This window comes from Patagioenas fasciata, chromosome 6 (assembly GCF_037038585.1).
Source record: "Patagioenas fasciata isolate bPatFas1 chromosome 6, bPatFas1.hap1, whole genome shotgun sequence".
Classification (NCBI taxonomy): Eukaryota; Metazoa; Chordata; class Aves; order Columbiformes; family Columbidae; genus Patagioenas; species Patagioenas fasciata.
This window is the reverse complement of record NC_092525.1, coordinates 33,022,540-33,048,175: the sequence shown is the minus strand read 5'-3', so window position 1 is coordinate 33,048,175 and position 25,636 is coordinate 33,022,540. Positions and strand designations below refer to the sequence as shown.

Sequence of the window (25,636 nt, the reverse complement as noted above, 5' to 3'; positions counted from 1 at the left end):
TATCTAAAATACAACATTTTCTTAGCATTCATTCTATCCAATTTAAAGAAAGCAATACTCCTATAAATGCTTGGCATTTATGCAGTGATGTACTTCACAGCTCTGTACAGGAGACATGCTAACATAGTTTCCTAACCTTTATGTTTACAGCTGGGAATTTTCGATCTCCACACAACCAAGTTATGCTGTGAACTACTTAAGCATAATCCCTCTAAATATGGGTAACCTATCCACTGCTCAGCTGTGTGGTTGGGCTACAACCTGGTGAGTCAAACAGGTTGTCTTTAACTTGACATAATTAGTGCTGTTCATCCTGGGTAAGCCACATTTACAACTAGCAAGTTTTATCCTGGTTGTTACTGGCTCATAGTCTTTATACTTCATCACAAGAGCTAAGTACCATGAGCAGAAGCTGCACTTCAGTACAGGTTCAAGGTAAGGCTCCAGCTGTGTGCTAGAGCAGTCAAGGGCTTGCACACGTTCCATCCTGCTGACTCTGTCACAGAACAATCAGGAAACCTCTCAGGACTGTGAGTTCACCAAAGCTTATGTACCTGTCCCCAAAGTCTTTCAGTCTTTTCAAGAACGGGTTCAACAGAAAGAACATGTGAAAAGAAGGTTCTCACAAAAAACAAGATAATTTTCCATGTCCTTGTTTTCTTTTGTAATTTGGAGCTTCTGTGAGATCCTATGTATTTTCAGGCAAATGAGCTGAAGTTGAAGGTGACCTCTTCACTGTTTTGTTGTTGGAAGCAGAATGGGCATGAGATATACCACTCTGCTATACAATTATTCTCTGCTCTAGCTTATAGAAACCACCTTAATTTTCAGCATTCACAAATTTACCTTAATGAAGCAGAAACGTATATATTTTTCAAACTGCCTTTTTGTCTCAGGACCACAGAATGCTGAAAGAGGAATTGCTGACAGCTTCTGAAACATCAAACAGAAATATCATTTTATATAAGAAAAATCTATTTTAAGCATGATGATTTTATTATTCCATTTCTAGAACTTTCTCTCCCAACATGAGGGAAGTACAAGGTCTAGTTTTGTATGCCCTAGCTAGTCTTAACTAAATTCAAATTGCTTAGGCAAAACATTTCAAATGTACTTTTTCTACAACTAGCATTTAAGCATGCTGAAAGAAAAGTGCTGGGATGTAACGCAAACCTACGGGTACATTTTCAGCACTGTTAGCAATATTTTAGCCACATAATTATCAGCAGTTACTATAAACACCAAATAATATTTTGAATGGAATACCTCTACTATGTTATTTAATAAGTACAGCTGCACTGCTCTTGCTTTCAATAGAAAAGCATTTATAAAACTAGAGTATGACTAAGACACCTTACCTTAGATGTTATCATCCATTTGACAAATTTATAATCATAAGGTTGTTTCTCATCTACATCAGAAAGATCCACATCTAAAAAAATAAATTTAAAACATTTTAACATCTCCTAGACTCCATTGGGAAGGTATTCATTAACAGCACTTTATTTTAGTTAATATTTAAGAATAAAAATGTATGCTTCTATTTTAAAATATAATTTTAAATTATACTATAACAATTAAAACAGGCAAACAGATTGAACCTTTCCATTCCGACCTGAGCACTTGCTTTTCATTCAAAGCAAATTCTGACATGTAGCTTGCAAGAAAGCCATGTAGTGCTTCAAGAAGTCCTCAAGTCTGAGTTGTTGAGGCATCAGGACTGTGGAGGGTATTGATGGGCATATTAATTGCATGGATAGCAATAATCACTGCAATTTCCCCTCTCATCTGTGAACCGGAGAATCTAAAACTTTGACACATGGTAGCACTGCGAGGTCCATCTGTGTTTAAACATTTCGTGTGTGTGACAAGTGCCACTAGGACCAGTTTGTGAAAAATGTGGAACTAGAAAATGTTCCCCTGTGGGAACTCTTCCTCAGTGTTACCATAACCTGAATTTCCAAAAGGTTTTGTAAATGTTGGTAGCATTTTATAATGTTTAGAAATCAGAATGCCTCCAAGAGCCTTCAGGTTATGACTTCAGATTAAGAAAAACAAACAAACATACATACAAATGGGTACCAACTCAGGATATAAAAACAGGTGCTTGGCTCTCAAACTTTTTCATAACCGTAGCACTTTTGAAAATACGCATTTTTATCCATCTCTTTCATCCTGTCTAAAACCTTGCCAAAGCTTTGCAAAACATGGACAATAGTTAGGATCACAAAGGCTTTGCTGAAGCTTATCAAAATCTACCCCCAGGCTAAGGTCAAACAGAAAACTTCAGTCCTACTTAGTACTTCTGACATTGTGCAAATATGAAATGAGAGAATAGTTTAAATGAAAGTTGCATTTCCAGATTAACTATAATATTTGCGTTCCACACCCTTTTTAATAAATTTTATACTAACTTAATGTAGAAACATCAACAATCATGAAGTATCCTCCATCTGGAATGACAGGCTGTAGTCCAGCTCCCTGCAGTAGCTGAGCCATCCGATCACGCTTGCTCTCCAGCTCTCGAGACAGTGAGTAAAAATAGCAGTCTGGGTCATCCATGCGTTTATAGTCTATCCAAAATGCTTGTGCCAAAGCCTCCTGCAAACATAATCAATGTTGAAAGCACTCATGGACACTCACACACTTCCTACTGAAATCACATGGATTTTTATTCTATTCTGGCCCTCATTAAGCAAATTAGCATATACAAATTACACAAATTATATCCAAGAGCGTAATGTGCTGTTTACTTTGTGCTGTGGCAACACCCAAAGCACCCAGACATTTTCTAAGTACTAACCACATACAGAAGCCACAGCTTACAATCCGAATTGAAGCAAAATTTAAATAATTGATAATAATGTATCATAGAATACTAGAAACTAGTAGACAGAGAGAATGCTCAGTAGAACAAGACCTTATTGCAACAACTTTTATTTGTATTTGCTAGGAAACCACTAAGATTGTCATGTTTTATGCAAGAAGCAGCAGTTTGTAGGTGAAAGAATCTGCAAGGCTGTGATTTTTTTTTTTTTAATGTCTGGTGAGTTGATCCAACTTGTCTCCTCTTCTTGTACCCCAGAATATATATTTTGACCAAAAAAAAAAAAACCACTTCATTATTGTGACTATTGTTTTATTACAGTGATGCCTACAGTTTTGCTATGCCAAAAAATAACCTCCTCTGCCCCATCTGTACCTACCTGTAATGGAGTTGGACAAGTATACAGTGTATTTTGGTGAACAACTTGCAAATGCTTAATCAGGTTCTGGGGACCAATAGACCAACCAAGCTAAGGGAAGAAAGCAGGCTGGTATTATACTTAGAGCAATAACATTACTGAAAATTAAAGAATATTAGTCAATGTCTCAAGTTTTTCTAATTTAAGAATTGGTGATGAATTTGTTCCAATAAAGAATTCAGAAAAGATCTGGTTTACACAAAGATTGCTGAATGATGCCCTTAAATTCTAGATTTGGAGCAACAGCTATAGTTTCACTTATCCCTGTCTCAGACTATTGAGTAAAATTTTAACTCTTCATATAACAAAAGTCAGAAATCAAACTGAGCATTTATTAGGAATGTTATTCCTAATTGTTTTAGAATCTTTTCATCTCATAAGCTCCTGTGTCAAAGGTGGTTTGAGCATAAAACAAAAGTTCACTACTGCATCATGCATGTCATGGTTCAGTTTGAACACAGGTGAGGAAAAAATAATTTAGTTGCCCAATGGTTTCATATTTTTGTTTACTTTCTAATAGGTATTTTAAAGCAAAATATTATCATTAAATATTTTACAGCAATATAAGCTATTCCAAAGCATACTATTATTATAATCTGGAAAAAAAATGTCAAGTTAAAATATTATGATATATCTTGACTGGTTTTGAAAAAAATCATACTGTGTTTATTTTCTTAGTCTTGTTTTCTCAGAAGAGCTTATTAATCAAGAGACAAGAATGAAAACATAGGTGTTTCAGGGCAGGTAGTTGCTTCAGCTGAATGCTGTCTTCATGTTTTGGAGACATGGAGATTTGCCAGAAGTTTTCAAAAGATAGGTCACAAAAACAGAGACATTTTAGTGTTATAAATGCATTCTATTCTTTATAGAGCTGAACTCTTTTATATTGATTCTTCTTACCTTCCAACCAGTCACACTATATGTTTTTCCAGCACTTCCTATCGTTATTGTTCTTTCCCACATACCTGGCAACGTAGCTGTATATAAAATAAAATTAATTTGGTACACGTGTACTCACATATTCCATGCAGCTAGAAAAACCATACTGCCCCTAGCTCAGAGCTATATGTTAATATATCATTGCAGCATATTAAGTGATGATAACATTCTAAAAATTATAGCAACTCTAACAAATGGGAAAGAATATATGGGCCAATGCTTTTTGGCATGAAAAGAAGGTAATGATTAGTGAAAGGAGAAAGAAAAGGCAGAAAATCAGAGGCAGAGTTTGTGAAAGCTACATGTTAGTTATCCTCAGCTAAAAATGCATAATTATTAATATGAAAGATATGATCTAATAAGTGGCTACTAATTCATCTCAGTGCCTGATAATAGCACCACATAAAACAACAAGTTGGAAACTGCAAGCCATTTTAATAGAGTTGTCCAGTTCAGTGTCACTGGCTGTCTCAGAAATCAGAAAAGAATTACTAACACTTCTAACCCAGAACCGAATACCAGAAGAACCAGAAAACTAGCAGAGTGAGTAAATGACTTATGTTTTATTATATCATTTGAGTACACCTGGGGCTGACCAACAACAGCAGTTAGCTAAGGATGTCTGCAGGGATTAAGGGGTGTGTGGAGGCCTATCACTGTATTTGAATCTGGTAGGAGACCAAAACCCTTGTTTCTTTTCCAAGGAGATGACAGAGCAAAGATCTCTTCCTATAGGTTTGCATATTTTTTTTTCTGTACACTGCTTCAGAGGAGCTCTATTTGGACTCTAACTTAATTACTTTTCAACGGAAACAGATAAATCAAGACACACTTAAGTATGAGATACGAAGTTAGAAAAGGTCATACCACTACTACAATTGCAGTGGCCAACAACATCCAGCCTCACCTCATTTGTACACTGGAACCACTCACTACCAATGAATCTGTCAATTGCTAAATCCCCTCTCGAGGGGGCCAGTGAACAAAGACTTCCCAAATAAAACCACTGAATTTCATAAGGAAGTTTTTGCAGCAGTTATCTGCATTAGACATGGTATAAGTCTTCACAGTTATTTGAAATGTACTTTTTGAGCACACTTGCCAAGAAGAGAAGCAAAACAGCAGGAAAGAAACCCACATTCCTACTAGCCCACCCATATTCATGCGAGTGCTTTGTGACCTTTAAAACAAAAAGGCAGTTTGAACAGATGTATCTTGTAGGTCGCTAGGTCAAGATCATACTTCTTAAAGGCAACCAAACTAACGCTCAGACTGAAAAAAGAATTGAATTTCAAAGCTAATGCCCTCTAGAGTGAGATGGTTTTGCCACACAGTCATAGGAATTCAACCTTGGAGATGGAATGTAACAGTACTTCAAACAACAGCAGCAGCCAAGTGGCACAGGGAAAGAAGCAGCTCCATTGCTTTTACAAGCAGCAAGTTTTAAACAGAGAGGGAAATTCCTCTATGCCATAAGGCAAAATCAGTATCTGGCACCATAGCCAAGCCTGACTAGAATTTAAAAACTAATAAACTGCAAACTAACACACGTAAGAAGCCTGTTACCTGGGATGGCACTCAGCTTGTTGAGAGGCTTGTTCAGAATCCTCAGTTACGAGATGCAATCGCTAAGTCTGCCAGTGCAACCCTAATCATTACTTGGAGGAGGTCCACGGTTTTACAGAAGTCACATTATGATGAGAGACATGATTAAGTGCTATACACTACAGAAAACCACTTAAGTGACAGCACAAAGACCATATTAATTTTATGATCTGTGGCTGGCAACCTCTGTTAAATTGTATTAAGGAACCACCAGCCCCTGTAGATCAATGCAATATCAATTTCACATCTCTCACAAGAATAGCGTCCCTGTGTTTGATGGAATATGTAGAGGTTAATATGGAAGTTTTAAAACAGTGAAATAACAGATGCATTTTTCTTGTATTATCTTTTGTAGACTTACGAGATCGTGGGATCTGTTGAACAATATGCACCCAAACCTAGCTGACAACTGTCCAGGCTTTAACTTGCATTATCATTACATGGTATTTTTACATTTTACGCTAAACTACAGAATGCTTTTTATGGAACTGGAAATGTTTTGGTTTGAAGCATTAAAATGGCAATAGTGATGCTAATGAACAATAAGCATCACTGTGTCTTAAGACCTCACCCCCTGTTCACTAAGGCAAAGTGTAGAAGACATCATGAGTGTTTGGACCTGCTGCCACTGCAAAGGCAAATGGATCACCTTACACCACCAGCAGGGATTTTGGTTGAGGACAGCTATTTGCATGAACCACCTGCTAAGCCCATGAAGAAGGCTTTAATTTAACTCATTTTACTTCGCAGTTGGGACATAAGCCACATATCATCAGTTACTGTGGTAACTTATTAGAATGCAGTGACTCAAATTACTATCACATGAATATACCCAAAATGTTCCCCTTCTCCCACATCTGAAGGTCTTCAAGAAGGCATCACTATCAAGGCACCACAACAGCCATGGAGTTAGGCTGCTTTCAAAACAAATTCATAGTCTCCACATGGAAAATACAATGCATGTACTGCAGCTGTATAATCAGCAACTGTGCAGCTGAGCTTATAAGTATTTCAAGGTCATTTAGGTATAACTTCCTTTTTATTATCTGTAAGATTCAGTTTTTACAATTATGTAGCCCCCACTAATGGAAAGTTGCTTTTATTGCCATTCTACACATATGGAATGGAAGCATAGAAGCAAAATTATTCAGCATTCAACCAGTGGTAAAGCCAGGGAAAAAGCTAAGCTTTTTCATACCTAAGTTATATTTATGTCTCTTGACTTCATTGTTGAATCTCAACTAGATGTGTCCATTGCAGACAACTGAAATGTGCCTTGACTATGACAATAAGTACATCATGGTAGGGAACAGACTGCCTTAGCTTATTGAATGTTGGGGTATACTGCTTATTACAGAACTTGGCTAGCAACTGCTGATCTAGAATTAGCTTGGCATGGCTAAGTTTGTTAGCATAACTTCTGCAAGCTGTGAATCTTTGAACTTTCTGTTTCATTAGGTATAAAAAGGCCTCAGTCTTCAAGCAAGAAGGTAAGGGGCGCTGCAACCCTGGAGATAAGTAAAGCAACAGAATGGCATCTAAAGAATTTTTTGGCTATTACCAAGAACTTATTTTCTCCAGCTACAGGTGCAAAGTAGTAACTGAAGGTCAGAACTTTAATTGACTGCCTACCTGACAAAAATGAAGAGATCCAGTGAAGAACAGGGAGACCCCAGACTCTAATTTTGCAATTGGCCTAGAGTGATGTATGGGGGCTGGGGGCTTGCATTGTGAGGGTATAATTGTCCAAGCATTTTTCTCTCTTCAGGAGGCACTCAGCTTGAGCTGCTCTACACTGTACCTTGCAAATTGTTTTAGAAGAACTTCTGGAATCCATGCCTGAGTCTCTGCTACAAGAAACCCAGGAAAAAGAAACTTCCATAATGATAGTAACAGATAGTTCATGCAAGATCCTGCCATTAGAAACAAAATGTCTGTCATATAAGGAGGAAGTTTTGGGACTTGCAGATCCAAACCAAGACCACCACACTAGAAACCTTTACATAAACGCTTAGCTGTAGCATTATAGGACTGAGGAAGGAGTTCAGTAATGTGCACTGGATTCATTTGTTCTGAGACTGTGGGAGTGATTCCACCAAATTCAGTGAAACTCAGATCAAGAAGTAAAGCAAGAGGTACAGGGACATAACATCATATTTGGTTTTCTGGTTTGCTCTTGCAATGGTGCCTGGCCCCTGTAGCAATACTGCATGAAGGTTTTAGCATGCTTTCGCACTGCCCGGGCAGCAACTTCACAGCATTCAATGTCCATTATTTAACAGTATCTCTGCACTTCGGAGGGACAGTGTTCATGTATTATCTCCGCACTAATTGTGTTCCTCATTATGCATTCACTTGTTATCTCTATGCTGTTTTGAGAAAGAAGTTGTAATCTCTGTTCCTTCTATTAGTTCTTCAGCAAAACACAGTATACATCCACAAACAGCAGTTATACTTGTCATGGCCAAAAAAATAACTGAAGAAGGATGGGATATTCAGATGGCCATAACTGATTTATGAGCATCAGTTCCACTGGTTTCTATGGGTATCTGCTCCAAAGCCACTGAAGAGCTTTTGGAAATTCTACTTCAAAATTATTTTTTTTAAATACTATTCAGAAAAGGGAGGAGCTGTCTTCCTTATAGTCTCAACACTGTAATATAGTCAAATCCTGAAGCCACTAGAACAAAGACTCATTCCGGCAACCGTTATCTCCAAAAGGCACATTTACAACATAATTTCACAACCACTTCTAAGATGCCACATAAAATTAGTACCTATTTTAATGTGTTTATGTCCTTTGTACACCAGCCATTCATACACCTCGTCACTGATGCACAGGGTATCATGCTTAATACAGAGATCAGCTATTACCTGGAGCTCTTCTCTTGTAAACACCTGGGATACAAGTAAGGGACAATACATTAATCATAGTATTTAAGGCATACTCTGAAAGGTACAGTAGTGTTAAAACAGGAATCTTACCTTGCCTATAGGGTTGTGCGGGGTATTCAGAATAATTGCTTTTGTTTTCGAATTAAATTTATTTGCAAGTTCACCAGGATCTAAGACCCAATCAGAACTAGATACAGATTTTCCACCATTTTTCTAAAAAACAACAAACAAAAAAAATTATGCATTACTTGAAAACAACATGTTAGAGCCTAAACAGAGATACCCAACTTACAACTCTCAGACACTTTCATAACCGTACTTGACAACTTCTCCTAGGACAGATTGGATAAGGCACTTCTAGGAACAGGCAGGGAAGCTAAGAGCAAGGTAAATTATTATGGCAGTGGCTCTCATTTCCTGGCCACTGTCTGTCTTAAAGCCTCCCCAGAAACTGGTTTCCAGGATCTGGTTACACACATGCTGACTATAACAGTGTGTAATGCAGGAAGCGCAGTCATATGACAGGAGAGTTTATGGCCTTTCCAGATACTAGACAGAGTGTGTGCCTGCTTGGCTGGAAAGATTGATCACCAGTGCAGAGATTCAAGGTCTTTTCTTCCTCCTTGTCCACTTGAAAATGGTCAAACAGTTAAAAATGTGCACCACTGAGGCTCTGGATTTGCTATGGTATTATACATGGACAACAGAAGTTTGGGCCAGTTGCTGCAGAGAACAAAGAGCATGGCCACACTAACTTTCTGACATCTGCACATTGTTCAGAGAGGGCCAGACCAAAAACAAGGGCATGAAACAGAAAACACTTGGAGGAACCCCGTCATTCCAAACATTTTTAGAGAGAGGGCATCCAGAGGAACAGTCTCACCTACTCCCACTCCAGTCTTGGAGGTTTTGTCACTGTGTGATGTTCTGATTTCATGGTGTTCATGCAACAGCCCTGCCTCAAGAGCCCCTCAGCCCTCCCCACGCAAGGGTGCCCATCACCCGAGGCAACAGAAACGGGATCAACACTTTGCATCCAGAACAATCCTTGCAAGCTGCCAGCATAATACCAGCAGCACCCATTTGAGAATTAGCCCATACCAAAATTATTCCTTTTTACCAATAAAGGAAACAGTAATTCAAGTACATATAGCAAATATGTCTATGGCATGATCGCTCCTTATTTAATAAGCAGATTTTGGAACACAAGTTATGTCCTGTCACTGTAGGAGTTGCTGAAGGGATCAGAAAACAAGTCTTCTGAAAACTAGTAGACAGAGAAATTGCACTGCTTTGTGATCCTCCTTCCCTTAGTTGCACTGAAAGCATTTTCTGATTACATCCAAAAAAGGAATTTTGAACAGCTTTCAGAATGCACAAATTAAAGTAAATGAGAAACATTGTCCCACCTTTTCCAACATTAATAAAATATTCTATCTGCTTTGGATTACTATTGTCTCAAACTTACACTATAGCAATCTATCATTTTTATATAATTAGATATTATTAAAAACTATACAGAAAAGCATCATCTGCATCAGGGGTGTCAAATTCATTTTCACCAGGGGGCACATCAGCCTTGCGGTTGCCTTCAAAGGCAATGTAATTTTAGGACAGTATAAATGTAACTAGTCCTAGTCCTAAAATTACATTCGGCCCTTTGAAGGCAACCACAAGGCTGATGTGGTCCCTGGTGAAAATGAGCCTGACACCCCTGACCTGGAAGGTATTCATCAAACTGTACTGAGTGTGGATAAGAAACTTTATATGATAAATAATTTTTTAAAAGCTACTCACATATCTCAGTGGTATAAAAACAGGCTTTGCACCGGCCATCCTTACCATTGGTTCATAACAGTCATAAAATGGCTCTATTATTATTACCTGAAATTACAATCATCAGTATCAGAAACAGAGAATTTATGTGCACAATGCCATCATAATTCCAGATTTACTTTGATGGTATGACTTGATAATGTCTCTGGCGTGCTATCTTGATCTAATGTTGCAGAACATCACATAACAATGCCCTCAGTCTAGGTATGATAAGCAGTACTCATTTTTGACAGCACACACAGGCTGTTCTTCTATAGTTACACATTACAACTATTAAGATATATTATTAAGAATGTTTGGCTCCTGCACATAGATTTAAAGGTGCAAGGCAAAGATGCAAAGATGGGAGATGGCAACAGCAAACTGCTGAACCACAGCACAGCTGCCCTAATTCTGTCCATGAAATTCCAGGATTTCCAAGTATCTAGAAAACCCTGAAGAATGGCTTAAGTCTTTAAATTTTAAAAGAAGAAAATCTTCAGGCAGAAAGAGAAGACAAATTCAAGGAAAACTGTGTAGAGGCTAGATAATAGGAAAACAAAATAAACCAAAAAATCCAAACGCTAATAGCAGAGAACTGTTACAAACAAACAAACAAAAAGAGAACTGCATATTAGAGCAACAGAAAAGCATGGAAAGGTACAAATGAGAATACATTATACAAATAAAACCAAGAAAACACTGAAAACGCAGGAGAACACAAAATATTCTTGTCCACTACAGACATAAACAAATATTCCTTCAAATAAATTTTAATATCATTGTCAAAAGGCAGACATCAGTAGTAAAAGGATGAATCATCACAGCTAGCACAGTAAATTAATATGCTGCTACCACACAATGGCCCAAACCAGAACTTGATAGACAGAGGTTATTCAAACACCAACAATACTTCATGTTACCCTTAGTCTTCTGTTGCAGACAACAGCCCACAAGTTTTCTCAAGTAAGCAATCAGTGTGTATTGTGTACCCTAGCAGTAACAGTGATATCTAAACTGCTACAGGTACCATAAGTATGAAAGAAAGGGATTTGTAAGTTGGTGAATGACAGGAAGACATTTAAAGGACAGTCTAATCTCAGCTTCTGAAATCGTCACATATGCAACTGTAGCAATTCAAATTAATGGAGGCCGGAAAGAAGCCCCAGTGTTGACTTACATTTAAAAGTGAATAAATAAAAAACAGGCAAATTCTCATTTCAGTGAGTTCACATGAGTACTTCAAATAAAAACTTACTTCATCTCCCTCTTCAATTAATGCCTGTATTGTACTAAAGAGAGATCCGTAAGCTCCCACGGTCACCAGGATATCTGTGAGAGGATCAATCTTTCTTCCACAAACTCTCTCGTACACTTGAGACAAGGCTTTCACCAGTGACGGATGTCCCTGTTTAAAGCAAACAAATGCAACTGATTGGTGTGTTCTTGACAATGCACAGGGTGTTTCAAAAAAGACGGACCCAATTTCAAAGCAACTGCAGAACACAATTGGGTCCATCTTTTCAAAACACCCTACAAAACCTATATTTAGGGGGTTTTCCATATATATCAAAACATTATATTTTGAAATAGAAAAATAAGAGATGAGCCCTCAGTGTTAATGGCTGTTAACTGCACAGTTTAAAGCTTTTGCACATTAGAAAAGTGGGTTTGATTTATTCACATCTACTACAAAATGCTTTTCATATATCTCATGTTTTTTAGTTTATATCTTCTTATCACATCTCAGGATAGCTCCAGGTAGCCTACAGGAGAGGCAGGACAGGAGACAGGAGGTGAAAAGGGAATACTCCAGCACCAATTCATCCTCACCTCCTTTAGTCTCTTTCCCACCTGACCGTATTTCCATCTGAAGCTCTTTTTGTTGCCTTTCTTATCTTTCAACTAAAAATTATTTGGTGCAAGGGGAATATTTTTATTCTGTTTATATACTGCTGATAAACAGCACCTGCGATCAGAATAATGATTCATACAGTTATATCCCAAATCTCCGAGCACCATGTCTGTTCCCTATGGGGACATAGCAGTTAAACCTACTCTTCTCAATATGTGCAACAAACAAGAAAACAAATAAAAGATCATATACAATACAGAAGTAAGAAGGCACAACTCTGTTTACTGAGAAGGACTACATGTTTCCTGCTGTGAAAATATTTTTTTGTTTTGGATAGTTGGTAGAAATAGAAAACAGGTCCTTGACAAAATGCAACTATGTAACAGAAACCCTTCTCTGAAGTATTGAACATTGTACCTCTACACACAAGGCATAATATCATTCATGAACCCTTGTGTAAACAAGAACATCACCATAAATTAAGGCTTACAAGTCATTGCTGATTCAAATGACAGCCATTTCTTGCCATGAGTGTGTCAGCAGGGCAGGAATGCTGCACCACCCAAGTCACATTACGCTGCTCTACAGGCCAGAGCTCCACAGTCATGGGAGGTCCGAGCACCACTGGGAGCTGAGACAATATCTCAGTTATCAGATGGACGTGCATCAGTCACACTCATCCCTCCCATATTTGCTACCACAAACACTTCTGCTCAAAAACCTTAGAAATGCAGATATCTGTAGAGGAAGTGCAAAGGCTGAAGATGGAAATCCTGGTAAAAATTCCTTTTTAATTACAATCTACAGTATATCTACAAACATTCATAATTATCATGGGAATTATCAAAGGATTTGGAAATAAAGTGACAAGTAAATACTGAATAATTGCATGCATTGGTAAAATTATATTTATGCTTGATTTGCAAACTGGTTTAGAGAACCAGTTTGTGAATATTCACCGGAAGGTAGACTACAGCCCGTTCTCTCTGTAACTTTTCCGCCTGTGCCAAGGCTCCTCCAAAACCTTGTCTGCCTGGTGTGCAAAGACTTTTCAGGTACCTTATTGTAGGTGAGAAACATACTAATGTTTGGTCCAGTTCACTAAATCCCAGCCATCTTTTGTGTGTGTCCAGCACTAAATAATTGCTTTATACTTGTACGTTTATATATAGCTTTATATATGTATACATATATATATATATATATATATATATATATATATATATATATATATATATATATATATATATCTCCTATTTGCAGAGACTCTTTGCACACAGCTAGAGGTGATTAAACAAATAGACCCAAATGGTAACGGGTCTATAAATTATAAGCAGACTCCATTCACTGAGGATTTTTCTTCTTTCCTTTCTGTTCTTGTGAGGCCCCTGAGTGTCCTAATACACCTTAATGGTCCAGATCAGCCCCTCCGGGGGCCTCTGCCAAGAGCTGTGCCACTGCTCCAGGGGCTTCATTTAAAGGCTATGCAGTAGGGTTTCTGGTCTGCAATTCAGTTACAGCCACACCTGTACCTGGCCCTAGACCCTGCAGATCCCAGCTCCTACCTGTACATTGATTTTGTGGCTTAACCTTGGACCTGCCTTGTCACCCTAGACATGCCCAGTGACAGGTGGGTTATGTCTAAGCATGGTCAGCATTGCTGTGCCTGACCAGTGGACTGACTTCCCAGCTGGCCCTCACCACCACAAGCTTGCTGGGTGATCTGGGCTGACCACAGCCACCATCTCTGGGCCTGCTCAGGTGCTGTGAGACTGGGCCCTGGCTGGAGAGACCTGCACCCTGCTCACAGTGATAGCTTGTCCTTTAGGTGGCCGCCAGACACTGCTGCTTCCAGGCGCTCTGATGCATGCAGATTCTCAGAGAACAGACAAAAAGTTATGATGGAATACATATAGATATATATAACAGACAACACAAATGCCGGCCTATCGACCTATACATTGTTTTTCTAACACTGTTGCATAACATGGTCATCTAGAAAAATATTAGACAATCTCCTTAGATTCTTGTAGCAATCCTGACATGTGATTCTCAATTGTGTAATACAGTTTATCTTTACCACAAAATAAAAGAAAGACTGACCAAGCAAGGAAGTGGTCATACTCAAACAGTAAGTCTATTTGAATATCCTGCCTTGGACAATAATAAATGTCACACACACTCAGCTCAAGACAAATTCTACAAGCCAACTTAAGAATGGGTAGTGAACATCTTCCAGGGGAAAATATTAGAGTTTTCATCACTTTCTTATCTCCACTGAAATCTACTAAATGTTACAGGTGAATCTTTTCTTGATCCTAGAGGTACTGTCTCAAGTGGTATCAAGTATTTCTCATTCTACCATTATTCTATCTGATTCATGTTTGAACATAAATGTATAATTTACACTCTTTAAACCATGAATTGACTCTTTGAAGGCAACTTATCCTACATGTGCTCTACCATTTTGCTCGTGCTGAAGGATTCTGCCTTGAAGAAGCTTACACAGAGGATATTCATTAGTAACAGATAAGGCTACTAGATCAACTTAGTTTGGGACATAACAGTACAAGCTACACATAAAATCAATGTAAAGCAAAGTCAATTTTTTTCCCTGTGGCATGCTCTCCACTGAACTTGAGTCCTCAAGCTCCCCAGTACTTACAAAGCCTCGTGTGTACTGGTTCAGTCTGTCAACTGCTGCTGCCTTTGTGAGCTCTTCTTTAACGTAGCTGGGAGGGGATATGTCAGGAAGGCCTTGACCAAGATTAACAATTGAGGGATCTGCTGCCACCTTTGTAAATTCAACCCTGAGGGAAGAAAACACCTTAAAATTAACATTAGCAGATAAAATTATGTTTTCCTTCATTATCATTAAAAGCAAAAAAAAAAAAAAATTCACTTTGCCAAATTCATAGCAGTGGAAACAGGTTTAAGTACAGAGCTCACATGGAGAGATGCGGGCTGGGACAACGTTCATAGGAGTCAGAGGGAACCCAATAAAAGGTGAACTTTCTGTACCCACGGAATAACCTTTCTGCCAGCAGCACTGTGGTCAGATGTGCACATGCACAAACACACAGTAACTCTGGATATGGGCAGAAACTGAACACTACCCTGTTTGTAAAATGAAGTAGACCTAATTAGAACAGACACATTAAATGATTTAAAGGCTAGATTCTGTCAAGTGAAGGTGCCATTTGAAATACCCAGTCACTTCAGAGTGGTTTTTTTTTGTTGTGGTTTGTGTATGTGTGTGTGTGTAATTTTATGCAGACTGTTTCAGGCTGTTCATTCATTAGCTGTTCCTACTAGCCTGCCAGATATGAACATCAGCATTTTTGAAAACCTTTTTTCCCCCCTTCACAGCTAAGCTTTACATTTTACCCTTTCCTCCTCAGTCAAATGTTAACAAGATTTAGGAAAACAAAACATCAAACAAAACCAATAATACTGACATAGTATCATAGTTCTGTCTAAAATTAATACAAATTGCTAAAAATGAGTTTGAGGCTGGGTGACGAAAACACCTTGTGTGTATATATACATATATACACAAACATATATGCATACAACTAACGTAAGCCCCAAACTGTGTTTTTACCAACTTTGACAATATTGCTTTAAGACCAATTTAACACCTAGAAAAAAGTGTATTAAAATAGTGAGCTAAATTATAAAGACATATATAATGGCTTTAAAAAGAAATCTGACTCACTGGGTAAACACAAATCAAGTGTAAATGAAATACATTACTCAACAAAATTAATATTTGAATTTGAAAGTTAGTTATACTACCATGCCCAAGAGTTATATTTGTTATACATGGTTTACTAGATGAAGAGAAGCCCAAGCCTAATATTTAAACCTCAAGAATAAGAATTACTTCACACTTTTAACTGAATTTGATTCACTGCTTCTAAGCAGGTACCAAATATATATCAGCGGAGACAGCAAGTGCTATGTACTGTCTTATTGGCAATAATTATCAATTTGGAAAGAAAATGTCAGCCAAAGACTTTTTCTGGAATTTGCAGATATTTTCCTTCTACTTACCAAATATTGCTATCAAGACCTTCAATTCGTCTTGTGTTTTTGTGTCTGAAGGCCATTGTCTGCAGGATCAAAATAACAGACAGAAGGGTTTTGTTAAGAAAGACAAAGTACTTTATTGTTGGATTCTGCATAACTGTGCTGGCTTGACTGAAAACAAGTTAATTTTCTTCACGTAGTTAGAAACCTTTCTTTTTTGTAGCTAGCATGGTAATTGTTTTAATTTAGTTTGAGAACAAGAAATAACACCCTGGGACAGAGTTAATGTTTTTAACTGCTCTGGTCTGAGCCAAGGACATTCTGAGCTCTGCCCACAGGTGTGAGGCAGTGAGGAATCAGGGTGCAGATGGGACAGAGCTTGACTGACACCCAGACTGATCCATAAGAGTATTCCATCCCATTAGCGTCATGCTTCATATTTAAAGAGAGCTGGAATCTTCCAGCTTGCTCTCTCAGAGCCAGGACAGAGACAAGTTCAGGACAGTTCTGTTCGGGACTTTCTTTCAATCGGCCTTTGCCATCCTGCAGAGGACTCTTGGACCTTTCTCTCTCTTCTCTCTCCAGGATCAGCTCTTCGGGATCAGGTGCTCCTTCCTGGGACTGGCTGCTTGGTGCACACAGAGTTTGTGAGGAATTGTATTTAGTATCTTTTATTATTTTATATTATTTTTCCATTTTATATATATTAGTAGTAGTACATTAGCGTTATTTTATAATTCTATTAAACTGTGTTTATCTCGGTCCACAAGTTTCTCCCTTCCCTTTCAATTCTCTCCTCTATTTGCGGGTGGGAGGTTATATTGCTAGCTCGGGTCTAACCATGACAATGACAAACCCTCCATCATGCTTTCTCAGATATACCATTCATTAAAGCTTCTATAATAGCTTGAATTCAGACTAATAAGAAAATACCCAAAAATGTCCTAAATTCTCATTCATCATTATCAAAAGCCACTGAACTTTCAGCAAGGATGGTGCAGGGGTGTAATTTAGCTCCATAGCTTTAAAAGATGACCTAAAAATAAAATAAAATTTAAAAAAAATACATAGGCTACATTCTTTTTTCTTTTCTATGATACACTAACAACTTGAAGACTGTTATTTGTAGTTGCGTTCCTGCTCAATCCAGTTTGGAAAGCGTGCATCTTCAATGTAATTTTATTTGTTAAACTCATAGGTAAGAGGGAAACAGCAAAGACATTTCCTATTTTCATTCAGACTTCTAAAACTTTAAAGAATTTACTTACAGTACAGCAAAACCACATTAGAACATGTTTTTGCTGTATATTCAGACCTTCAGTTAAGGTTTTGGAAAACTTCTTTAGAATAGACTTTCAATGAGTACTCGCCATAAAGGCAGAGAAAAGCATATTGATGGTTGTGGTACTTTTAAGCTAAAAAGAGAAGAGTTAGTGGAAAAAAGAGATTTATTTCTATGTGCAAACAAAAAAGTGCAAGTCCATTTCTGTCTTTGCAAACTGGAAAGAAATTACATAGGAATTATATAGTCTCTCAGTACTCCAGACACTCCTGTTTCTTTGAGTCAGACTACTGATTTTAGTGACTTTCACCACTGGTAACTATTGTTATTGTCTGCAAGATTCAAAACCTATACTCTAGCTACCCTACTCTGAAAATAAAATGTCTACATTACCATTACATTCCAAGTTTCAACTTCGAATCAATGGGAATGACTCACAGTGGAAATACTATGCAGGCACACGTTTGCACTCAACCTGTTCACCGTACCGAAGCTACCACATACATAACAATTTGTAAAGTGGGAAGCTAGAAAATTAACAGACGTATCTCTGTTCATATGTCTTCTCTAGTTATCTCATTCTGACCTCATCTATGAGACACAAACACCAGAGGAATCAAGCACAGGACACCTTTTATTTGTCCAAAGGAAGAAAACCATTAAGATAACTAGACAGCTAATGTTGCACCTTCTTGGCACAGAACATAGAGGGAGTTCTGACTAGGTAATCTATACTGCATCTATTTAAAAACACACATATGGTTGAGAAGATGAATCCAATTTTACAGTGCATGTCTTGGTAAATATGATTAATGTTTGGCTGTACTGTATAACTGTATAAATAACTGTAATACTGTACAAACAACACAGGTACTACTTAGACTGAGCCCCCTACACACATCTTTTCACATGTTAGCCTACTTCTCACCCTACAAGGAATAAGACCTCTCACCTTGAATCTTTCCAGTGAAAAATGAGAATTCTGTATTCTGTCACATGTAAATTTGTTCCATTGACCAGCTCCTCTTGAAATTGTTTCAATTTTCTAAAAGCTAAAGGTTTATCAACTGCATGACTTTGATAATTAACTCTACAATGTAAATTTTAACTACATTAAGTAACCTTCCCTAGCTAAAAATGTATTAACCAGTACAATAAGGATCCACCTTACAGTTCTCATACTATTCTAAGTTTAAATATTCCATCATTTAAGTTTTCCTATTTATTTTTTCTTGTGCCTTGAAACTAGTTTTATAACAGAACAGCTGGACCTACATTAGTTTCCAGGTTTTCACAGATTCACCTTACAGTGAGATTCAGGTCCACCTTATTAATTCGAGAAAGCAAACCAATTAACTGACATTTTAAAATGATACCTTAAGCAACACTCTTCTTCCACAAGGTCATGAGAATTCTTAAGACTCTTACATTTTAGCACAGTTAAGTCATCACTTGATAATCTTTGAGCCATTTCTAGGTGCAAGGCTAGGATTTCCATGAGTTTAAGATCAGTGTTAAGCAGCATCAAGCTCTAACTCTGACCTCCTGCTTTCCATAACACCTTCTGTCAGGGAAAGCACCTGATAGAAAGTCAGGTGCTACTCATATTTATCTTTCTTCCTAATGCAAAGAAATTTGTGATTAAATTTAATGGTAATATGTTTAATAACAACAGAAGCATGGTGCATCATTAAATTGTAGAATTTATATGTCAAAAGCTAAAAATTTCAGCATGTTTAGTGAGAATATCCAACTCCATTATATAGAATATAAATACTGACAGCTTATGAACAACTGGCTGAGGCAAAATATGACCTTCAAAAAGTGGTTTGCATACTCAAACTTCTCATATGAGTAAAATGTACTACAACTATCCAGTATAATGGTTTGAACATCTGTTTTGAAGGGTCTGACATATGCCTTGGTTGACCTGAGGTGCTGACCAGATAGACATCTGTCCTGACCTGCAAACACAATTTACATTCCAGTGTTCTATATGAAATGCAAAGTGCAACCTACAACAACCTACCATGTTGCAAAGTTCTGTTTTCTCTCAACAAAACCGGAAGACTTAAAATTATGTTAAACAATCTTATAAGTAGTTAAACTGGGAAACAGAGAGGATTCTATATAAAATTAAGTTTGAGATACTTGTATACCCTGTGTTATTGCAATATCAAGAAGCACCACTACTCTTACTTAATTAAATGAAAACTGAGGTGCAAAGAAATTTAATCACCAAATATGTGTTACACTAGTGTGGTTAAATATTTGACTGATTCAAATATCTTATAATGTTCTTGATATTAAAGGCTTGCATCAATGTAACAAAAAAATAAGGAAAAGCACAGCTAATGCATATATATTAGCATCATTGCAAAATTAGTGCATCTCAAAACTATTTTGTGCAGTATTTTAATCTATGAAGCTGAAGGAATACTTACTGCAGAGGCTGAAAGTCTCCTGGATCTGGAAAGCAAATCTGTTCCTAGTTGGGATGGTCTAACACCAAGGCAGCAGAAGCTTCGTGAAGCAAAAAGCATGCCTGTACAACAGTGACCTGAAAAAATTTACAGATCCCAGGAATTAGTTTCTACATTAAGCAATTCTAAAATATAAGAACTCCTTTTCCCTTCAGCGATTTTGTTTCACTTTCGCTGAAATAAATTTTAGTAAATTATTACCTCATCATGTTTGTATGCATCGAGAAGGAAACTTTCAACTGACAGTGCTGCAAAAGGTTTCTGGATGTCCTCTAAAAGGATGGTTTTCTGTATTTGACAGCACTGATCTTCTTTTCCTTGAATGTCAGTTAAGAGTGTATGCAATTCAAGGTTCTAAGTCTGTTAGAATTGTTGCAAACGTGTTTGTGTAATAAAAATTACTATTACAATTGCAAATTTAACAAGAGAAAGAGCCCAATTTTTAAAAAGTCACACAGCTCTAAAACTGGTTGCCATTTTCAAATGTTTCAAATCAGATATTCTGCAACTGAGATAATTAAAATCACCAGTCATACTGGAGAGGCAGACCTACACACTTTATAGATATGTAAACTATGCTAAGTTTTGCCACAGTGACTTTGCAAACATCAAGTATGGCAGGAAACAGTTACAAAGGATGTTCTGTGTGGAGTAACAAATCATTCACTGGTAACATGTGCCCTGTTAACCAAGAACTATAAAAAAGAGGAGCTGGAACTTCAGGCAACTATTTCAATAATGTGTTTTTAAACATTGCCAAAATGACTGAAAAGTGTAAGAGAAAACCATAACTCATAGACCTCTGTCAGGAACACAGTAGCCACAGCAGTATAATTATTAACTTTGTTTTCCATAGTTTACTCATTAAAGAACAAATAATCCCTGCTTCTACCCAGAATTTGCCACATGAAAAGGGGAAGAAAACCAAGAAGAAAGAAAACAACTATACTATTTGTGTTAGAAACAAAGGAATACCATTGCCTGCTTTGCTTACAAAAACTAATTATGTAACATACTATCTTAAAATGTGACTATAACAACAGCACTGGTCTCCCAGACTCAGACTAGAGACAGGTTTACTCTTGCAGCACACTGCAAACACTTGCAGGAACAAACATGCCTATTTTTGCCTGTTTCATTTTTCGTTGTGGAGTAGCAAAATTAAATTAAGAAATTTGCAAACCTTACATGCAAAACTAACTTGCAACTTCGTAAGAAAAATTATTATCAGCTGTGAATAATTCTAGCATTAGTGCCATGCTGCACAGAAAGATGGTGAGGTATTTGACAAGCCATTATTCGACACGAGGCAATCAGACAAAACCACAACACAGCATGAGGGGCAGCAGACCTGTAGCCACCATGGGATGGTCAGTCCCTGCAAGTACCTGAAATACCTGAAGTAAAAAATTAAATCCACCTTTAACACCACAGAAATGTAGACATCGTGAAAGCTTTATAAGGAACATAGCAGAAACAACACTGGCGTGTAACATTTGTCCCACTACAATTCAACCTTTGTGACATTTTTCCAGCAAACGCTGAACACCATTTGTTCAGACTCACAAGCACTCAGAGATAAGGCTACTGGGCACTAAATGGAAAAGCCTCATGTAAAACACCTGTATGACTTTTTCTTTCTAAAAATACCTCTTTCCTGCAACACTGAGTACTTCCATTGAAACTACCCTAGGAAGTAAAGGCAAAGGCCTTCTTAATATAACCAGATATTCTCTCACAACGATCTCAAAAAATGAAAGCGAGACCTACTTTTTTTTCTTTCCAGACCCACACATTCCCACTATAATTGTATATGATATGTTAATACATATCACAGGCTCAAAAGAATTACTCACTGTTACTTTTAGGATGAGTGCACACTTAATTATTATCCGTCTGTGTTTTGACAATGACCAAGAACATACAAGACATTAATGAGATGTTTTATAATGTCCTAAAGTACATTTTTCTCATCAAGATAGAAACTTTTTTCCAGCTCAGAAAGTTACACAGTGCTAGGCAGCTACAAGGGTACTACTCCCTTAAAAATTAAAAAGATTCTTCAAACACAGAAAATGCACTGGCCTTTGTGAGGAAATTAAAATACAATAACTTATTTTTTTCTTAGTCTTATTCAGGTCTCCTTTTTCAATCTTGGAGCCAGGCATTGGCTTTTTGGCCAAGAGTTATGTCTGTTAAACTCAGCAATTAACAGTCAGGAATACTTTTCATCCCATTCTAACTTGTAGTGCTCTGAAGCATTCATACTTTGAATCATAGTCAGTCAACCTGGAATTCAGGCTTGCATACTCAAAAACAAAACAAAACAAAACAAACTTGTTAGGAAAAAAAGGCATGACAAATGACTACTGCAGCTTCCTATATTTTTAGGGGAGTGGGAAGCAAGAAGGGTTACCAGAAAGGTCAGTGTTTTTTAGTGGGGCTGAGAGGAAGACACATTCTGGTTGCTAATATGATTTAAGCTCAGATTTGGTGACTTAAACTAGACTGGAAGATATAGTTAGATTTTTGTCATGAGAACTCTATGAATACATCTGTACACTAACAACCATTTAGCTCGTGCTGTGCTTTATAACCACTCCAGCACAGATACAACCTCTGAGTCACAGGCTGTTCTGCTCCTGTCACAGCTGCCCAGCCTCCTGGTCACACAGTACCCTGACCCCAGATGCTGCTGTACCACCAAGTCATTTTACTAAAAGTAACATGTTGGTAATTAATTTATTTTTTCCCTTTGAAACTGAAAGCCAAATGCTGCTGTGCCTTCATTTGAGCTTCAGTTATACCACCTCTGTGAGAACAATGCCTTTGGGCTTGAAAGACTCATGGGGAGACCCCTTAAGCTACTACATTTTTGCATATAAGTAATCACATTTAACCGTGCAGCCTTAGTGACAAACATTACTAGAAATACTGCAAGCACATCAGCCACCACAATAATATAAATACAATCCCTGTTATATTTGTGTTGTATTTGATATTTGGTGGACATGCAAACGTGGAAAATGTCACATCACAACCAAACTCTGTGAAGGCTTTGAAAGATCTTCTCTTCATATGCGTCTAGAGGATGAAAGTTTTAGAGAAAGAAAAGGTGCCACCTTACTGAGGCGTCTCTAAAACTTCTTTTTCCTACCATCTAAAAGTAATAAATGACATGTCAAGCCAAGAGAACTGCTGATAGAGCTGCTGGACTCAGGGAAGCTGGGTATTATTATTAAGGGCACTGAACTTCGAAAACACAGTATATGAAGGATTTGTGATAGCAGTCAACATTTTGTCATTTCTTCTTCCATTATCTACATGGAACTGAGAAAGCTTATCATGGAGAAATACATTTTACAATACAGACTGAAGAGAGGGGTGAGGTTGTGGGGTGTGTTCCTCACTTCTCTCCTGACTCCCAGCAGCTTTGCAATTCGGCCCCTTTGCACTGACGCGTTATCCACAGGCATTTACAGCCTGAAGCACTCCGCCTGTCCAGTACCGACTCTGCAAGGCCGGACACCGCCGGGCACGGGCAAACCTCCCCTCGCCGACAGGCCCCGCGTTCAGCAGCGGCCGCGGCCGGCCTCGGGACGCACCTGCCCGGTACCACGCCGCGTCCCCCGGACCCTCAGCCGCCGGGAGGGTCAAAAGCGGGCCCCGCCACCTCCAGCTCACGCTGGGGGCCAGCGAGGCCCAGCCCACCCCGCGGCCGCTTCCCCTGCAGGCCCTCAGCAGAACAAGGCCCTGGCGGCAGAACCTCGGCTCCCGCTTCACGCACGCCGCCACTCACCGCCCTGTCAGCGCCTCCGCCGGCTGTCGCGCAGGGATGCGCGGAACCGCCGGAGCGGAACTCAGAGCCCGCCGGGCCCGCCCTGAGGGGCGGGGAGCGCCCGTCTGCCCGCCGCCCGAGAGCGCCCCCGCGCGGCGCCTCAGGGGAAGGGGCGGGAGAACCCTGAGGGAAACGGCAACCCCGCGGGTCCCTCCCTCTCTCCCTCTCTCCCTCTCTCCCTCTCTCCCTCTCTCCCTCTCTCCCTCTCTCCCTCTCTCCCTCTCTCCCTCTCTCCCTCTCTCCCTCTCTCCCTCTCTCCCTCTCTCCTCACCCGCCCGGGGCAGCTCACCCACGGCGCCGTAAGCGGCCGAAGAAAGTGTAAAGCTGCGTAGCCCGAGATAGGTGAAGTCTTGCCCCGCACTCGGAGCTGGAGGACGGGCGGTTGCGGGCTGGCCAAGGCGGGTGTCCCGAGGGAGCCGCCTGGCAGGTGCCCCAGAGCCGGCGGGGCCGTGAGGAACGGGGAGCGGGCGATGGCACCGGCGGGCACGGCCTGGAGAACGCGGCGGGAAGGCAGGTGATCCCCAAAGCTGGCGCCAGTCGCTGTGGCCGGGCAGGCGGCTGAGGTGGCGCCGCGCCGAGCGCTCACCTGTGAGCCGGGCGGTCACCTGTGGGCCGGGCGGTCACCCGTGTGCCGAGCGGGGCCGAGGCTGCTGCTGAGGAGAGGTCTGCGCGCAGAATGAGGCTCAGCGACTTGGCTGAAGGTTTTACCAAGTGTCTCCCGATCTCTAAGTTGAATTATGTTTTTTCTGTTCTCTTCGTGCTCAAATACTTCTCTGATACGGAGCTATGCACACATATATGTGTAGCATCTCCCAAGCAACATAAAAATTGGTGCTCAGTTGGGGTAACTGGTAACTAGTTACCTTCCTTGGGCTGTCTTTCTGGAAAGAATAATGAGTCACAATCGTTAACAATAATCTTATACCCAAGTTAACCCCTGATGAGAAAAAGATTTTCCAGATTTTTTAAGGTACTTGACAAAGTCATAGGATTTGCATTTCTAAGATTCCCCTTCACAACCAGGACAGAGACTTACTCCATTTGTAAATGAAAAAGCTCCCTTTAATCAGCACCTCATCGTCACTAAATTTGATTATTTAGTTAGAAATATATATATACATTTGAAATGTTTTTGTAAACTGTTTTTGCTACTTTTATGAATCTTTACAAAACTGATGTGCCTTAATACCAATATCACTGTACAGAGCTTTAAGAAAAGGAAAGTTGCACAACCCCAGTTGATTTGGTATGCTGGGTAACACTGTGATCTTAACACGCAGTATCTTGGACTACTGCAGAGCTGAGCGAGCTTCACAAATCAGATATTTACAGGGGTCTGTCACGACATTATGTGTCAAATGCATTTCTTGTTCTAAAATATCCAGTATTGCAGATAAGTATTTTTAAAAGAACTGTACGAGCCAATAAGAAAACACCATATGTAGCAAGTCTTCATTGTTTTGGGTTTTTTTTAATGTTGATGCTAGGAAGAAGTCTGGTGCATCAATAATTATCACAGAGAGATGGATTAGCAGGCAGAATGCAGATATTATCAAATGGGATAGATACAGCTACTACTTGGATATCATTACTGTATGTATTGTGTTATATATATATAACCATTATATATATTCATATAAAATGGAA

The 25,636-nt window shown here is 38.9% G+C and overlaps 1 protein-coding gene across 5 annotated transcripts in view; it reads right to left on the bottom strand.

Moving 5' to 3' along the window:
* The window catches only part of KYAT3 (kynurenine aminotransferase 3), a 31,420-nt gene extending 6,825 nt beyond the window's left edge, over window positions 1-24,595 (bottom strand). For 3 of the 5 annotated variants that reach the window (XM_065842037.2, XM_071810463.1, XM_065842035.2), the window contains exons 1-13: window positions 21,503-21,522; window positions 20,113-20,228; window positions 16,411-16,469; window positions 15,020-15,164; window positions 11,758-11,907; window positions 10,482-10,568; window positions 8,775-8,897; window positions 8,567-8,687; window positions 4,146-4,222; window positions 3,207-3,296; window positions 2,415-2,601; window positions 1,359-1,432; window positions 847-933 (exon numbers count right to left, since the gene is read on the bottom strand). In XM_065842037.2, coding sequence (XP_065698109.2) covers window positions 847-933; window positions 1,359-1,432; window positions 2,415-2,601; window positions 3,207-3,296; window positions 4,146-4,222; window positions 8,567-8,687; window positions 8,775-8,897; window positions 10,482-10,568; window positions 11,758-11,907; window positions 15,020-15,164; window positions 16,411-16,469; window positions 20,113-20,228; window positions 21,503-21,515 — 1,329 coding nt within the window. In that variant the 5' untranslated portion in view covers window positions 21,516-21,522. Of the gene's footprint in view, window positions 1-846; window positions 934-1,358; window positions 1,433-2,414; window positions 2,602-3,206; window positions 3,297-4,145; window positions 4,223-8,566; window positions 8,688-8,774; window positions 8,898-10,481; window positions 10,569-11,757; window positions 11,908-15,019; window positions 15,165-16,410; window positions 16,470-20,112; window positions 20,229-21,502; window positions 21,523-23,950; window positions 24,069-24,575 lie in introns of those variants that run through there. The other 2 variants (XM_071810464.1, XM_065842038.2) reach the window with 2 other exon arrangements.
* Between the last annotated feature and the right edge of the window lie 1,041 nt (window positions 24,596-25,636).